The sequence below is a fragment of the Nyctibius grandis genome, chromosome Z (genome assembly GCF_013368605.1).
Source record: "Nyctibius grandis isolate bNycGra1 chromosome Z, bNycGra1.pri, whole genome shotgun sequence".
NCBI classification, from domain to species: Eukaryota; Metazoa; Chordata; class Aves; order Nyctibiiformes; family Nyctibiidae; genus Nyctibius; species Nyctibius grandis.
Window position 1 is genome coordinate 4111212 of NC_090695.1, and position 18469 is coordinate 4129680.

The following is an 18469-nucleotide window of genomic DNA, read 5'->3' on the forward strand; positions in this document are numbered from 1 at the left end:
AGAAGACACAGCTAAAGATAAGAGGTACTACTCTGGCTCCTCTGTGGCATTTTGTTTTGCCAGCTACACAAGCACTAAGTAACTAGGGTAATACAGTTCCTCTACATCGCACATATAGGGGAAAAAAGGGGCTGAACCAATGCTGTGCTTAACTAGCAAATTTGGGTAATATGCTGAAATAACTAAGGGCCCATCACAGCCCTGGTGGATTTTCCTCTATTAAAGCTCTTCTGGTGTTTGCAAGCAAAAGCAGCACAAAGCAAGACTGACTCACAAATATCAGTCAGATTCAAATCAGTCCTTCATCTTTATATTTGGGAGGGATTTCTTCCTGACTTAGATTGTTATTAAAAAAAAATACAGGAGTATAAGAGTACCCTTTGAAAAGATCCACACATTTATGAAGAGCTAATTACATTGTTGATCATTCAAAACAGATGCATTATGAACTCAACATGTGGCACAGAAGTCATTTTATGAGTGGCCTTATTCCTGCATCAAGCGAACTGAGGAGTGAAAATCTTTGCAAAAAGCCGAGAGTTTTGAACATAACCCTCTAGTATGCCACGTCTCAGCAGGTAAGATTAAAAAGACAAAACAGAACACCTCAAGACTGCAACAACAAAGAGTTTATTAGAGTCAAGAATATATAATCACTGTACAGAAAACATTCAAAGTGTGAAATGCTGAACCGCTCACTGTGCAATCCGGTTGCTGAGCCCGTTAGTGATGATTTAATTGGCTGCCTACAGCTGGCTAACTTATCAGCACTTAAAAACATTTTTGTAAGCAGGGAAGAAATGATTGTCCTTTCTAAATGATAACATTGCCCAAGGTGGGAAATAAAGGATCATATGAATTACATTTAAAAATTACTCAAGGAACAAAGTTGGTGGGAAGGGAAAAGAGGAGATTGCCATTTTTGTATTTTTTCTGCACGGAGGAACTGTGGCCTCACTGCTGTAACTTCGTACATACTTGTGTTTAGTATTTTTAAATAAGAAAATACATTAACAGATACAAGAATTCACCATCAAATCCAGCCTCTTCCAGTTATCTTTGGCTTGAGAGAAAGTTGCTTACTTCAACCTTTGAGGCCCAAATGTTTCCAGTGGAAAGAAATGCCATAGCATCTGAGCCCCAAGGACAGAATAAACAACCACTTTCCTTTAAAAATGTTGGTTTTAAACCTTCAATGAACAGAGACTCAAAAAGCTTCTCTGCCTCCTGAGCTCTCAATTTGTCATGCTACCAAACCTGAAGCTTTTGCCTTCCAAAACTGTTTGGTGCAGTCCACAAGGGCTTGAGAAAGTCTCTTTCTTGAGCATTTGCTTGTTTCCACCACAGGTAGGCAAAAGGCTTATTTTCTCCAATACTAAAAGAAAACAAAAAACACATAGCACAGCATTTATTCAACTTGGTTTACCCTCAAACAACAGAAGTTATGCGTAAATTGAACTCTGTGTTTAAAAACGTGGTGAAATGCCACGATTTTCACAACCCTTCAGGAGAACAAACAGTATGGAAACCAACTCTACCTGCTCCTTGACAAATGGTTTCATCCAATCTACAGAATCCTGCTGGTAGATGTTCCCTGTTTTGTTGTAGCATCCAATAGGAGGAAAAGAGAAGCCCTGTCCTGAGGGAAAGGAACTATAGCATTCTGGGATGCAGCAGCACTGGGATCACAACTTGGAGATATCCTGAAGCCCCTTAACATTTACAGCTTAATTTGAGTTTGTTCCTAAACAGAGAGCAGCCAACCATTAGTACAATCCCAAATTGTACAGTTACATTTTAGGTGGGATACCCCTCATGCCTCAAGCTTTCACTTTTTTAATCACTGCTTAACATGAGCCCTGAATGCAGCTGACTCGACTCGTAAATTTACATGGGAAATAAAATGTGAAATTAGTCACTTCAACTGGAGATTGTTTCCTTCCTCTGCAGAAATAAATGATGTTGCTAAAATTAAAATGACTGTCCAGGGAGAAATGGATAACCAGTCTTCAAATAAAATTAGTATGTACTTTTTCTCCTCTTGAGCACTACTGTACAACACCCTTAACTTACTCTATATGTTAAATTTATTTACTTTTGAGACAGCAGTTTTTTGAGAACTATGAAGGAGACAAGTACTGCATAAAAAGGTCTGTAAAATATCTGATAATAGATTAGAGATACATTATAAACTAAAGGCTTCGTAACACAGCTTTGAACCGAACTCAATTTATACTACTGTTAAAAAAGAACAATACCAAGCTGATGCCAAAATATCTAGATTGCTTTATCCAAGAGCTTTACTTACTATAGTGACATATAGAATGCTGATACACAATGGTTACTATAATAACCAACCTTATTAAAAAGCTCTTAACTGCTACAGTAAGCAGCACAGATTCCTTATAGGCCAATTTTGGAGGCAGTAAGAGGATAAATATCTATTGATAAACAAAAAAACATGTTGAAGGGCATTTCAAATGAAAATTTGTGTGGCATTAGGCCAAAATCTGCTGTTTAAGCTTGTATCATAATACCTGTGTAGTGTGTTGTGGGTTTTTTTAGACAACTTATATTGCTATTAGGAGCAAGACCATTGGCAATTCAATGCAGCATTATACATGAACAAATTGAAAGCCTCAATTTGCCATTGTGTAAGATGACCCCTTTACAGCAAATTCAATGACTCATTAATTGTTCATTTGTTCAACGATTTACAGACGCTGTGAAGACTCCAGCAGCAAATTCTTAAGACTGCCTCAAAAAGGAAAGATAATGATTTTGACTAATGAAGTACTAAATATCACTAAGAAGTGTACTATCTCACTTTGAATATAAAGCGAATAGACATTAATTACATCTTGATGGATTTTTTTGGTAAGTTTTTTAAAAAATACATAAATGGAGCTCAGATTCTTAATACTTGTCAACTGCTGACTAATTTGTGACTATTCTTTTTGTATCCTCCTCACACTTACAAGCATCCAGCGCTCCTGCAGGGGGAAGCCTGCAAGTGTAATTGGTTAAAGAACATGAATGAAGGCAATAATCTTAACTCCAAAACTAGCAGAAGAATCCAACATCACATGAAACTAAGAGATGCCTTAAGCCCTTAGAAAGCAACACACTATTGTCTTCATTTCAGGCACACAATTGCAAAAATAGAAAGGAAAGCTAAAAGCACATAGGTAGCGAACACTGCAGCAGCACATGAGGAGAGTTCAGGGCCTCTGTAGAAACAGCCCAAAAGTCACCATGCTGGAACCCAGCATCAGCCAGCTAGAGGGGCAAAAACCCCCAAATGAGACAACTGGATCAGGCCTGCATTAGTGGCTGTCACACCTGCTTATCTGGAATCCAAAGTGCAATATACACTGTGGGCTTGCTTTTTAACTCCCAAAATACAAATGGAAGATGCAATCTGTGCCTGCCCTGTTGCTCAGAACACCATTCCTGGGAGCTAGGAGCCTGGGGTTCAACTTCTTGGGTACTTCTAAATATTCTGAATGAATCTGTCCTGTGATTTTAAAAGCAGTTGTAGGTGCTGAAGAAAGGTCAAGCAAGAACAAAGCTGAATGGGAAAAGAAAAGGTCACCTACATCAAACCTGTAAACTCTGACTTACTAATACAGCTTCACAAATGCAATAGCAATTATCTGGGAGAGTCTGGCAGTTACCTAAAACCAATAAAGTAAAAAGATACGTCTTAAAAAAAGTGACTGTCAGTATGTGATTGAAAGAAAGGTCTACGCACATATTGGAGGCACTCAAAACTTTAAGCTTGAATCTTTGTAATGGCTTTTTTTTTTGTTTTGTTTTGTTTTTGTTTGAACCCCAAGGTAGATCCTAGGCCTTTTTCTCTTATTCTTATGAAAGTACCATCCTCCATCCTACGAATGGATTGAGAGCAGCCTTGAGGAGAAGGACTTGGGGGTGATGGCTGATGAGAAGCTCAACATGAGTTGGCAGTGTGCGCTTGCAGCCCAGAAAGCCAACCATATCCTGGGCTACATCCCCAGCAGTGTGGCCAGCAGGTTGAGGGAGGTGATTCTGCCCCTCTGCTCCACTCTCATGAGACCCCACCTGCAGTGCTGCATCCAGCTCTGGGTCTCCCAACATAAGAAGGACATGGAGCTGTTCGAACGAGTCCAGACGAGGGCCACGAAGATGATTAGAGGGCTGGAGTACCTCTGCTATGGAGACAGGCTGAGAGTTCGGGCTCTTCAGCCTGGAGAAGAGAAGGCTCTGGGGAGACCTTCTAGCAGCCTTCCAGTACCTGAAGGGGCTACAGGAAAGCAGGAGAGGGAGTTTTTACAAGCGCATGGAGTGAGAGGACGAGGGGTAACGGTTTTAAACTGAAAGAGGAGAGATTTAGATTAGATGTTAGGAAGAAATTCTTTGCTGTGAGGGTGGTGAGATACTGGCCTAGGTTGCCCAGAAACTGTGGATGTGCCCTCCCTGGCAGTGTTCAAGGCCAGGTTGGATGGGGCTCTGAGAAACCTGGTCTAGTGGAAGGTGCCCCTGGTCATGGCAGGGGGGTTGGAACTAGATGATCTTTAAGGTCCCTTCCAACCCAAACCATTCGGTGATTTTATCATCAAAGTAATCCTTTTTGCAACATTTTCATGTAATTACATGCTGTTTTTTTCACATCACCTAAGAGATCATCTTTATTAAATATATATGTAGAGAGAAATGACATTTTTGCTTCTTACCTTGCACTACAGTGCAATTCTTCAAAATAAAAATTAAGTTTACAAGAAACAACACATTAGTTGGAAGACCTTTAGCGAAATGGACAGTGATAAAATAGTTCCCCACAGTTTCTAGCAGAATTTGATCAGTGTTTTGAAGAATGAATCAACAAAAAAATTTGGGACAATGACTGGCTTTTCAGATTGGTTTCATTTTTCCTCTCAATTCCATTTCTTGTCATGAGTCTAATACTTAAGGCAAATAGTATAATATCTTAAATCCCTGATACACACAAACTAAATATGTCAGACAGCTTTAAGGAAAAAAAACTGTAAATTCAAAGAAAAAATGCTTTTCCGAATACAGTTTTATTCAACATGAGAATTAAACATTTTATTGTCTTACTGTGGCTTGTAATAAGACAGCACGTATATGTATGGTTAAACATTTCATTCTCCATACTAGAACAAGGATAAATTTTAATAATAAAAATAGTGGAGACAATAATCTATTGCCATCCACACCATTAACAAGTATCAGATAATGTGTGAGGGTGGATGGTACCTCTGGAGATCATTTAGTCCAACCCCTCTGCTCAAGCAGGATCAAACACAATAGGTTTCTCAGAACATTGTGCTGCTGGATTTTAAGTATCTCCACGGCTGGAGACTCTGCTACCTCTCTAGGAAACCTAGCCCAGTGTTTGATTACCCTCACAGTAAAAAAAAGTTCTTTATGTTTAGATGAAGTTTCCTGCCTTCAGTGCCCGTTGTCTGCTGTCCCGTCACCGGGCAGCACTGAAAAAGAGTCTGACTCCATCTTCTTTACTCTGTTCCATCAGGTTTTCATATGCACTGATAAGATTCCCCCTGAGCTTTGTCTTCTCCAGGCTGAACAGTCCCAGCTCTCAGTCTCTCCTCATATGACAGATGCTTCAAGCACTTGATCATCTCCATGGCCGTTTGCTGGACTTGCTCCAGTATGTCCACGTCTCTCTCCTCTTGGGAAGCCCAAAAGGGGCACAGCCCTCCAGATGCATGTCACCCAGAACTGGGCAGAGCGGAAGGATCGCCTCCCTCCACCTGCCAGCAACGCTCTGCCTAACGCACTCAAGGAAACTGGTGGTCCTTCTTTGCCACAAGATCACATTGCTGCATCACATGCTACTTGTCCACCAGAACATTTAGGGCTTCGAGAAGCTGCTTTCCAGATCATCACGTCCGCACCACCCTCCAGCCTCTGCTGGTGCATGGGGTAATTCCTCACCAGGTGCAGAACCTGGCACTTCCCTTTGTTGAACTTCAGGAGGTTCCTGTAGGCTCATATCTCTAGCCTGCCAAGGCCCCAGTGAATGGCAGTGCACGCTTCTGGTGTTATCAGTTACTCCTCCCAGTTTTGCATTGTCTGCGAACTTGCTGAGGGTTCACTTCCTCCCATCACCCTTGTCATTAATGAATATGTTAAACGATTTTGGCCTCAGTATTAACACTTGCAGCACACCACTACTAAGTAGCATCCAGATGGAGTTCGTGCCACTGATCACAACCTTCTAATCCCAGCACACCAGCCAGTTTCCAATCCACGCCAGTGTCCACTTCTCTGGTCTATATTGCTCTGGTTTGTTTATAAGGATATCATGGAAGGCCATCCACAGCCTTACAAAAGTCACAAGAAAGAATACCTACAGCTCACCCAGTCCACTGAGCTAGCCATTTTATCATAGAAGGCTATGAGGCTGGTCAGGCATGCTTTGCCTTTTGGAAATCCACGCTGACTACTCCAAATCACCTTGAATCTCTTCTGCAGGTGCAGATCTGCAGGCAGAGAAGCAGCCACCCCTCCAAATGCTAGAAGTCTCAAGCTTCCAGCTGTCACCATCCTGGGAGTCTCCATTTCCTAACTCGATAAGCACAATGTATTTCCTGCTTCTCCTTCAGGGCAGCTGAAGGCTCAGGCTCTTCTATCTGCAAGGTCTTGGGGAAGATCCGGCAATCTTCCTTGTCAGCCTCAATACTGTGTAGTCTGCTGACCTCTTCCGACAGCTCCTCTACTTGGTGATGTAGACATTCCACCACTGCACACCTCCTGCAAGCAAGAAGCCCAATTCCCACTGCCCCAGCAAGAGGTCTCAGCCACCCCCTACAGCCCCAGATCTAAAAAACTACATTATTTCACAGGATCTCCATCTGTGTTGAGGCCTCTGACATAGCGGATAGCTGCTCACATAGCCACTGGAGACCATGTTCTGTCGTACAGTGTCAACATTGCAGAAGATGTGGATGCTGTTATGAGCAGAGTTCCTGGCCCCTTCTGTGCAAGCTGCTGTGTCTGTTAATGATCAAAATAACCAGCTGGAATGCACTGTTAAGTCTAGCAAAGGCAGGAAAGAAAGGAAGCTTAGCTTCACTCATTTACTTTGGGAATGAAAGCTAAGGAAGTTCTGGATCCTTCCCTCAGAACTCCAGCTTTTAAATTAGCAGTTCCTATCCTTCGTAACACAACCAGTTACATCCCACTTAGCATGCTGGCTAAGGTGCTTTAAAAAAATTTCTATGACCACTAAGGGCTTGCTCTCCAGTCCTGGCAGCAAGAACATACTTTTAACTTGTTGGAAAATGAACTAAAACATCATAAACAATGAAGTTAAGTCTTGAACTTAGCACTCGCAGCCTCTCACTTTACTCAGCTTTCACTGAGACCACCAACTGAGAAGACACCTCACCTGTGCAAACTTGTGTATCTGCTCCACCACAGCTGCAAAGAGGGCATGTACACTTTCATCAATTAGACTCTGCATATAATGGACAGCTTCTTCATCAGACAGGTCCAAACGAAACTTGTCCTGCACCTGGAATGGGGGTGGAGGTGACAAAAATTAATTCAGTTCAACAGTTAAGACATACACTATTCTATCTGACATGTACAGTAGCAGACATAATGATGTACATTGCGGAAGTTTAGTAGAAAATCTCTCTTTTACTTCTAAGTTACAGCAGATAATTGGAAATTTACAACGTTATGTAAAATGCCGATTTTTAACTGTTTCATGAGTATTTAAATAAGCTAGAAACAGTGCCTGACACCTCATCCCGCCAACTAGTACTTTCAGATCTCAAGGTCAGAAAGTCACCAGAAGTACCTGGACATAAGAGTTAAAACAGAGCTAAAATGCTATGAGAAAAAGAGAAAACACTCAACATTCACTAAACAAGAATGAAATGCCACTTGAGAAAAAACACACAGCTTCGCATATTACATACAAAGTTGGAACAGTCTGGATGTTCCTAACCATTTTTGAAAGTATCTAAACACTTCCTTATTCTAAGCTTATTTTCAGATAAAATTCTCTTTCAGAAACTGTAAGGCAATTAAGTAAAGAATACAGAATCAGAGGAAGGGGCAAGCAAATCAGCCCTCTCAAAACTGACCTTTATATGGCAGGTGAGAATTTAATTAACTTTGATTACATCCACCATCCATGTACTGTTGGTTGGAGACACTGCTACCCCTTCCATTGTTTTTTCTTTTGACAGCAACGTATTTTAACTACTATTCCAATAATGGATTTTGCTTAGTACTTGCAATTTGTATATTAATTAAAAGCTGAAAGCACTGTAATTAAGAACACAGCAACAACATCTATACTTTCCTATTTCAGCCTTGGCAAAGCCTTGACCCATGGACATTTACAAAGGCGCAGCGGATGCCTTTCTGTGAATTCCAACTAATTCTATGGCAATTGTTCAGGACTGCTCCAGATGGCAACATCGCACAAGTATCACTACCTCAGACTTTCCTTTGGTAATACTCAAAAAATCTCTGCACACAGAACTGGCAAGAGCTTAAACAGATCTTTAGGGGGGTGGGGGGGAAAGATTTTGCTTTACAGGAGCCGAGAAAAGTTTTCCAGACATGCCTTATCCCTCACAACATTTATGAGAGGCAGATGCATAAATAAGCATTTTGGATGAGTTCAAACAATCTGACGCATGGATCTTAGGAAGTGTTACAGATATCAAAACAGCTTTTTCTAAGTTTTCTGAAGTGCTGGCTGTGCAGCAAGGTCTGCATATAGGAATGGCAAGTGTTCAGATTCTTTCTGAAAAAAAAATCACCACCTTTTTGGATAACAATGCTAACTTTGGGTGCAATTTGGAAACCCATTTGTGCTGTTTAAGACCTCCTAGCGAGTCCAGGATCTCAGAATTAAGGAGTCTAAGACCCTAGCGTTCTCTAACCAATCCTATCTCCGAAATTTAAAACTACTAGTCACCTTGCAAAATAGTGCTGATCACAATATGAAAATTGCCCCACAAATTCACATTACTTTCAGAAAATTAATTGTTACCATCTAATCATGTGCTTTATTCTCATAAATTTCAAATGATGCAAGCTCTTGTGGAGGCCATCATATTCATCTACTTCCGTCTCTTGCATAATGAACTAGGTAAAATTGTATCAAACAACTTTTGCATTGAATATGTAACTTCTAGCTCATCTGTGAGAATCTCTCTTATGGAGTCTTCATACTGAGACAGAATGCTTCTAGGTAAATTGTTTCAATGATTAATTGTGCTATTTAACAACTGTGACTTATTTTCTATCTGAATTTCTCCAATTTCCATCTCAAACAGTTGAGCTCATTAGAACTTTTTTACATTAAAGAACTGTCCATAAAAAATCTCCCTCATGTAGGAAAATATAAAATGATTTAAATTGCTTCTTAACCTTCTCCTGGATATGCCTAAGGAGACTGACTGTTAGAATCAAGTCTTTCCTGAACATTTTCTATGTATTTACTTTTTTTAAAGCATTGACAAAAATGTGAGCCGAATTATTTCAACAATGTTCTAAATAAGGTCATATTTGTGAGATGATACCACTTTCTCTTCCCATTTTTTATTCTTTCTATGCACCAAGGATACTGCATATGCAACCACCCTCTTTATTACAGCGAAGTACACCGAGATTTCAGTTTGATATTACTCTGCATTCTTTTCCAGAATATTGCCCTTCAGCGCAACAATAAAAAGTGGAAGTTAGCCTGCCAAGTATGGAAAGATAACACTGTTTCACTCAAAATACTGTTATAATCCTGTTGCTGATATGTCTGAAGTAAGCATAAATTAAGGTTTTCCTCAACTTCCCCTCAAAAAGAAGTTTGATCAATATGAAAGAATAGATTAAGCCAAAAAAGTTTAAACTCTCAAGGAAAGAGGTAAGGTACCAGGGAGAGGTTTAGAACACATTTCAGGCTAATATGATAGAATTTTTATCTTCATAACAAACACGATGAGAAGGAAGTTTATTATCTCCCACAGACATATTAGAAGTTTGACAGCCAGTGAAGCACACAGTAGAATCCAACTGAGTTTAATGGACTACTCACATGCTTGCAACTATGCACAAGCTTAAATACCTCCCCAAACAAGGGCACAGACTTCTATCAGATCTATTTTCACGTTCATAGGAAAGGTGATGTAATGACAACTCAGCAAAATTGCTAACTGCAGTTTCAAAAAAAAAAAAAAAAAAAAAATCACTGTAACACTCTTCAACACAACTCTACTAATCAAGAACTTCAGCAATTTTCTGATTTCTTTATAGAAGAACTTCTCAGCAAGTCTTGCAGTTAGTGATGTTAAAATGCAGCTTCATTCTATGGAATTAATGACTATTTAAACCCACTTCCCACCTTCCCCAGGAACAGACCAGCACACTTACATACGTGGAAAGATATTTACCCACAGTTAGACCTTAAAATCAGTTTGCAATTAACATCAGGATCAAATGCTGCTGAGTACTAGATCTTTTTGCATGAAAGTTTTTCAGCACTGCAATTAAAACTGACTGCTGCAGCCTAGCCCAGAGGAAAGACAGCAAGATGACAAATTACCTCTTGAGCTGCAACAGCAGCAACAAGATTAATATACATTGACTTATCGTTCTTGCAACAAAACCAATAGTAATTCTTATTTGAAATCTGATTTCCAAAGTAAACCATGTATTCTGAAAGCCAATGGCTTCTCACAGAGGAGATGCAACTAGGAAGAGATTTTTTGCATGCTGTAAAGAATAGAAAGTGAATTTGGGGGTCAAATTATGATGAGCTATACAATTATTCTACACATTTAAGAAGAATGGCATCAAAGGCATCAAAAAATTCTCACTTGAATTATTTACTTAGTGTTCTCACTTTGGCATTTAAGTGAATTATTTTAGTTTAGTCATTAATAATTGTCAAGTAGAAAAGAAACATACTTGATGAATCTGGTTAAGCTTTTGCTTTGTTTCCGGAAAGTTTTAAACCCCGCACCACATACACACATTGATTTTAAACATCAGGTCTCAACAGCAGAATTTGAATGTTTAAGGATGAAAAGGTTGGATAAAGAACTAGAGAGTCCATGAAGGTCCTGACATTCAACTACAAGTTTTCAAGTTGTTCACTTTCTATCCCCCTGCACAGTGGATAACTTAGTGATAAAGCATAGAAGAACAGGATTGCACAGTTATATGATTCTGCATGACTAGAAATAATGACACTTGAGTTAAATATGAAGTGTCCTGTAAGAAAGGTACTGTCAGTTATCATGATAGAGCTTTTTTTCAAAAGACAAAGAAAATAAAAATTACAAGGGAAAGAGGCCATAAAGTACGAGGGATAGTTCAGAAGAAAATATGACAGGGCAGGGGTGAGGGGAGAAGCATTTAAGTATAAATTACTTGGAGCGGAATTGGTGATGAGAACAGAAAAAAAGCTGATCATCACTTGCTGCAGAATCACACAGAGGATGGGAACTTAACAAGGTAACAAGCCAAAAAAGAAAAAAAAACCCTATTATTTTACAGTAAAACCACCAAGAAATATTACTTTGCACCATGATTAACCCATCAAAAATTACAGGTTTATCAACTACAGCTGAAACAAATTCAAGAGAAAAGGACTACAAGAAGAGGAACTGGACAGTTAGTAATTCCTCACCTTCCAGCACAGTGTGCAAAAACAGTACCATAACAGATATAGTGTTGTTTTGGTGATGATTTGTTTGTTTTGTGTTTTTTTTTTTTTTTTGTTTTCCTGTAAGTGATATATTTCAAAGGTCTTCACACATTCCATTACTGCTGCCCCATGCAATGAATGTCTCAGTATCCGGAGAGACTGCAGATTAAAGGATTAACTAAAAGGTCCTCCTTTTTTTTTATGCACAGATGAATTTATACAGCGCTTATTTTTAATATAGTCTAAAGCTGCATTTACACATTTCATTTCTAGTCAGATCACAGTTTGCAGATACATTATTATGCTTTCTAGAACATTTTAAACATTAGGATTAAGGTGCTAAGATATAGGAGGGTAGGGGGTGAAATAACAAAAAGAGACATCAGTTTTGACTATACTTTTGCTGAAAAAAACAACCAAACAAAACCACTAAAACCCAAAAAAAACCCAAACCTCAAAACACAAACACTCCGTGAGAACTCAGTCAAAATCAGAATTAACTTCCTCTCTTCCTCTACCTGCCAAAACCAAACAAAACACCTCAACCCAAAATCAAGTGGTCACTTCATCCATCTAATGTAAAAAACCCCAGGATCCTATGATGACACAGCCTGATCAGAGAAAACACTAACTAGAAACCCACATCTTAGATTTGGGGGTAAGTAAAGGAAGTCCCACACCACAAACGTTGTTATGGGGAGGCAGAACATGAGAGATAAGACTGCAGTAGAAATTAAATTATTTAATGGAAAACACTGATATTTCCCACAAAAAAAAAACCCACAAAGACACCAAAAAACCTGTTTTAAAGATACGAAATTTCAAAACCTGTAAACTTCATGTATATTTATTTAGTACGATGTTTCACTAGAAAAAGGAAAGTTGTAAAGTTAACTGAGAGGGAAAGAGCACAACATCCGCCAGAATAATGAGCAATGTTAATTGCTGGTAAAACTCACACTTCGTTTTTCCCTGAAGTGTCTTCAAGGAGAACTAAAAAGACTATAATTTTGAAAATGGTATCAAACAGGTTGTATGAAGCTGATTTCATAGAAAACTTCCAGTCAGGCTCACAGAGCTGTGTATAGTATAAAAATCAGGATGGCAATTAAGAGGAAATCACAGAATCACAGAATTAATCAGGCTGGAAGAGACCTCTGGGATCATCGAGTTCAACCATTGCCCTGACACCACCATGTCTACTAGACCATGGCACTAAGTGCCACGTCCAGTCTTTTCTTAAACACATCCAGAGATGGTGACTCCACCACCTCCCTGGGCAGCCCCTTCCAATGGCTAATGACCCTTTCTGAGAAGAAATGCTTCCTAATGTCCAACCTGAACCACCCCTGGTGAAGCTTGAGGCTGTGTCCTCTTGTCCTATTGCTAGTTGCCTGCGAGAAGACGCCAACTCCCACTCCACTACAACCTCCCTTCAGGTAGTTGTAGACTGCAATAAGGTCACCTCTGAGCCTCCTCTTCTCCAGGTTAAACAACCCCAGCTCCCTCAGCGGTTCCTCATAGGTCAGACCCTCCGGACCCTTCACCAGCTTGGTCGCCCTCCTCTGGACTCGCTCCAACACCTCAACATCTTTCTTGAAGTGCAGGGCCCAGAACTGGACACAGTACTCAAGGTGCGGCCTCACCAATGTCGAGTACAGAGGGACGATCACTTCCCTAGACATGAATGAAATACTCAAGAAAACCCTAATCATCATATTAAAAATTGCAGTTAAAGGTCTGAGATAATGGCAGGCCTGTGTCTTCATTCAGTTGAATGAATCGCCAGGTTTACCCTTCTCCCTTTCTGTATTTTGTATTGTTGGAAGCATGACAGGCTTAGGATTGAGAGATCATACACAAACCCAGTTCGGAATAGTGCTAGTGCAGGTAAGTGCACGTCATTGCAAAGTTCAAAGATTTTCACTCATGCTTTTTGCTCGTTAACCACAAGACTGCCCTTTCCCTCTCATCAAAGAGCAGATTTGTATGAATTGGTTTTTTTTGTCCTCAAGTTTGACCCACTGTGCAGTATAGATCATAGTTATACTAAACTCAGGAATTTTTCTTTTTTTACTAGCAAGCACCTTCTCACTGCTAAAACGTTACCTAAAATGGATTAAGTACTCAAGGCTCAAGATTAAGACAGACTTTTTAGGAATTCTTAGGAAGCTTTTATAAACTTCAGGGAAGTACCCAAATCCATACTTCATGAACATCTGTAGCTGTGTTTTTCACAATTACTGAAGAAGGCAGTAATATATTTTGAGATAACATATTGCACGTACATATGAGAACCCTTTCTCAATTCTATTTACTTTTCAGACTATTTGCAAGTCAGCCATTCTGAAGACTGCTGGCTGCTCTAGTATTTACTCTTCCAGCAACACTAAGCAGCACTGCTGGTGTTTACTGTGACTACTAGCTACACAATTTTATCACTCCAATATAAGATTGCTCATTGCAAAGTCAGCTACTTAAATTTAAGAGAAACTTCGGTGTCCTTTTTCATTGGGTCAGAATATGCATTGGATATAAGCACCCTGACTACTACTAAAGCCTCAGATAAAAATCAACTGATAGTCCAAAAAAGAAAACAACAATATTTAGTGGGGTTTTCATTATTATTTTTACTATTTTGCCTTATAGTTGTTACTAACAGTCAGCATTCAATGTTCATGTAGCAGAAACTGTCATTAAATTCCTGGCTTAACCCTTACTACATTTCATCTTTTTCAGCAAAACACCTTCTTGCTTCCCCTGTTGCTTGCAGTTCAAACAATTGACTGTACAAACTATTCAGATATTCTATTTGCATGAACAATTTTATTTGAAAGCATATTCCAACAACAGCTTTTGTTTTCAAGGCTTTGATTTGAAAAAATGCAGTTTCTAAACAAGCCTGTGTAGGCTTCTGTAATGTGTTTTTTGGTTTGGTTTTGTTTTGTTTTACATAGAAGCCAGTAAAGACGTTAGTGAACATCTCTAAACTGAACTTCCATGAAAATAAGGGTTTCAGCTGCTGCAGTACACGAAGATGATACTGTTCCAGCTCCGAACTTCATCATATTGGCCAAAACCTTATAATCAAATATGCAGCGTGACATAGAGCAACAGGAGCACAGGAGTGTTCTCACACTTTGTTCATGTTGTGAAGTTTATTCCATCCTTTTTCTTTTTTTATTTTGAAATGAATTAATATACATGCAAAATCAACAGTCTAGAAACAGAAAACCTGGGTGTGCAGCTGCAGCATCATTACCCAAATGGACAGAAAGATGAACATCTGCCTAGGCAAAATAAGCTCCATGTCAATGTAACACTTTTACAAAGAATAAACCTCCCCAGAGCAGCAAGCAAATATAAATACTGAAACAAACAGACTCTGACCAGGCAAAACTGAGTTTATTTCTCATATAAAAGTAAATTTCCTCTTGGCATTAATCAATCTCAGAAATGTTTCCTAGCTCCAGCTTTTAACAAATACTGGTATTTTCAGTCGGATGAAAAGGGACAGATATGCACTGCCTAAAAAGGCATGTCAAGCACCAAATTAGTCCTTTCCATTTCACTAACTTGTGAACTCAACTCTCAATTATCCACTGACTGATTCCTGGGGAGGACAGAGGAGGAAAGAGCATGGGGAGCTTTACTACAAAACAGATGAAGAAACTGGCAAAATTAGCTCAGGCTTGGGGAAAAAAGCTAGCTCAGAAACACTTCTGTACCTTAAGTCACATCATATCTCTCCTTCAGCTCTTATACCTGTAGAGTAAGAATCATTTTACTTTGCTATGTTTAATATAAAAGGAAAAAAACATGTCTGCTCTCTCTTCTTGCTAGTTTCCAAACATTTATACTATTCCTTTTCTTATCAAGGGGGATGAGACATAGTCAATGTTTGCACAGACTTGGAAACACATAGGGTGCTCTCAGTGTTAACACTCCGTAGGAAGAAAATTCCCCACTCTGCTGAATAGTTTGAATTTAGCTTTTTCCTGTGTATACCCAAAGGCGCTATCAAAACTGAATGGGGCTACTTTCACAAACAGCAGTTACCTACTACTTGCTGGAAGCCAGGTATTTGAGTCTACATTCACAATAACCTTGCCTGTAAGTGAAGCAGTTGCAGCGTCTTTGCAGCACCTTCTTTAATCAATGGGCATCTGAAACACAGTTCAGTCAATTAGGACACCGTCCTTTAATGCCTGCTGAGTTCTTTGTGAGCCAATGAATCACTGGTCCCTGATGTTTTCTAATTTAAAGGTCAGATTTGTTATGAAGGACACAAAGAAGCCATCCAGCTTTCCTGTAGAAAAATCAAAAGCTTTTTTTTGTTAGGAGGTGACAATGCAGAATACATTAGCTGCATCTGAAGAGTGATGGTCTACCTCTTCCTTACGCAAAACTGGCTGTATAATTGACTCCAGTTTTTAGTCATTACTACTTAAATTTATAGCACTAGCTAATTTTAAAAAGCCCCAAAATTAGCAATTAGTGTTGCAGCTGTACCAGAAATAAAAAAAGCAAGTAGTACTGGCGGAAAAAAAAGGTGTGTGTGGCGAAATCTTCCATTGTATTATCAGTTACATATTGACAAGTCCACATAAAAGAGATTTCAGTCCAGCCTTACCCTGAAAACTGGGAAGTGGAAAAGAATAAGCAAAGAGTGGAAAATTTAAAGACAATTACCTCAGAGGCCACAGAAAGGGACAGGCAAACTGGGGAGAACCTTCCACTACTTTTCAATTTTATTTCATTTTGTGACATTTTTGAGCCAAAGCAGGTTTTCAGAAAAGCCTAAATCAGAGGGTGGCAGTAGGAGATGGTGTCATGAACCATGAGGTGAAGCACACTAGACTGACAGTTTTCTTTATAAATAGTATGGAGAGGACAAAAGGAGATGAAAGTATTAAAAAGACAATTAATGTCAAGCTCTGCAGCTACTTTTTCTTGGTCAAAAACTGACAAACGTTTTACTGTTAAATAAAACACCAAGAATTTGAAGAGGGTTCCTATGGTTTTGAGGATGGGGACAATTTTGTATAGCTGGTAATCACAGTTTTCTGCATTGTTCTATGGGGAAAAATGGTGATCAAAACTGGAGTGAGGGAAGTGAGTCACTAAAACAAGCTTTTCTTGCAATTAAAAGGTACTAGCTAACCTATATAGTGATATAGAGTATACACATTTTTCGATACACGCTCAAAGAATAATTGTGAAACTTGAAAAAAGAGCTTTTTTTTCCTCCCCAGACCGATACTGAATAACACATTTTCAGTCCAATTTTAAGTGTGAGAATGCATCATTAAGGTCAGCACTGATTTACTTTCTGAACACACATGTTATGCAAAGCAAGTAAGAAGGCACTGTCAAATTTTGGTATGCTCTAAATCTGCATCTCCAGTTGAAGTCATTGGGAATTTCTGGTACTTCTAAGACTAATAGGAAGAAAATATACGCATTGTCATCTTTACTTGATAAGTAAAATCAGTTTGTGTAGAGATTGTTGTCTTTTGAACAAGAAGAACGTGGAAGTACCTTCACAGATGACAGAAACAGAATGCCCAGCTCCGCTTACACCATCCTGTGCCATAAACTATGTCAAACAGGTGTAATCTATACTTATTTTACAGAAAGTTGCACATGAGACAAGCTGCTGTTTCAATTTTGCTTTGACTCAATATATATTTCTCCCAAGACATTTCAAAACTATTGGACAAAACCAACACCCAGACAATATGCTCTTCAGTTTTCAGTATGCTTTTAAGCTTGATTATACAATCACATTCTGCCAGTTAGCTCCTTGGGATGTCATGTTGTTACTGGAAGGTAGATGATATTTTGGCAAAAACAGTCTCCAACTATAAAGATCCTACCTTCCCTTTTGTTCCTTGGGTTAGTAATAATATACCTTAAGAGTGCTTTCTGAACTCAGATTTTTCTTAAAAGTCTCATTTAACATACCAGTCTGAAATGTTTTTAAAAAAATAAACCCCCCACAATTCAAATCATCCAGTGCCTCACTGAAGAGGACATGTTCCACATAATGCTTTCTTTTATATCTTACTTTGCTTCCTGATTTGTCTGAACTTAAGTCCAAGGATTACTGACTTCCAACCATCTTTTCAGTCTAACTAGCGAGCATCCTGTTATAATACACGTATCACAGCAATTGACAAAAGACAGCACAAGAAATGAAGTCATACAAAATGACATTTGTGTTCTTTATTCTATTTCAATTTATTTCATACTAGCCATAATTATCATGTGGTATATGCAAATTTTATTTAGAATATGTATAGGATTACAAAAATTAAGCTCTCATTCTAGCTCCAAAAAGTTGGTAGATCTACTTTCTGAAAGTTTACAAAAGGGGAACACCAAAAATATTTCCAAAGGCGGCTTTACTCACTAGCATGTTTTTACATCTTACTGTATCACCAGCAGGCAGATATTTCCTGCCACATAAAGCACCACCCTATCAGAAGTGAGGAAGATGCATTATGTCACTTTGTGAAGATAAAGATTAGACTGGAACCTGAGCTACCATCTAAAATCATAATGAGGAATCAAAGCTGTGGCCATTCAAGAAAAAAGTCTTTCTTTACAAGTAATATTTAGAATAAAATGCCTATTGGCAACTTGGTAACTAATTGGTAACAGCAGTATAGCTGCACCTACTGAAAAATTCCAGTATCGAGGATCTCTATGCCAAATGAATTGTTCACCAAAATAACTGAAGCATAATACTCCCTTCAGTAAGCACTG

General features: G+C 38.9%; 1 protein-coding gene across 2 annotated transcripts in view; it reads right to left on the bottom strand.

Moving 5' to 3' along the window:
* Positions 1-643: 643 nt before the first annotated feature.
* PIK3C3 (phosphatidylinositol 3-kinase catalytic subunit type 3) overlaps positions 644-18469 on the bottom strand; it is a 76771-nt gene continuing 58945 nt past the window's right edge. For both annotated transcript variants that reach the window (XM_068422470.1, XM_068422469.1), the window contains 2 exons: positions 7418-7543; positions 644-1375 (listed from right to left, as the gene is read on the bottom strand). In XM_068422470.1, the coding sequence (XP_068278571.1) occupies positions 1361-1375; positions 7418-7543 (141 nt within the window). In that variant the 3' untranslated portion in view covers positions 644-1360. The remainder of the gene's footprint in view (positions 1376-7417; positions 7544-18469) is intronic.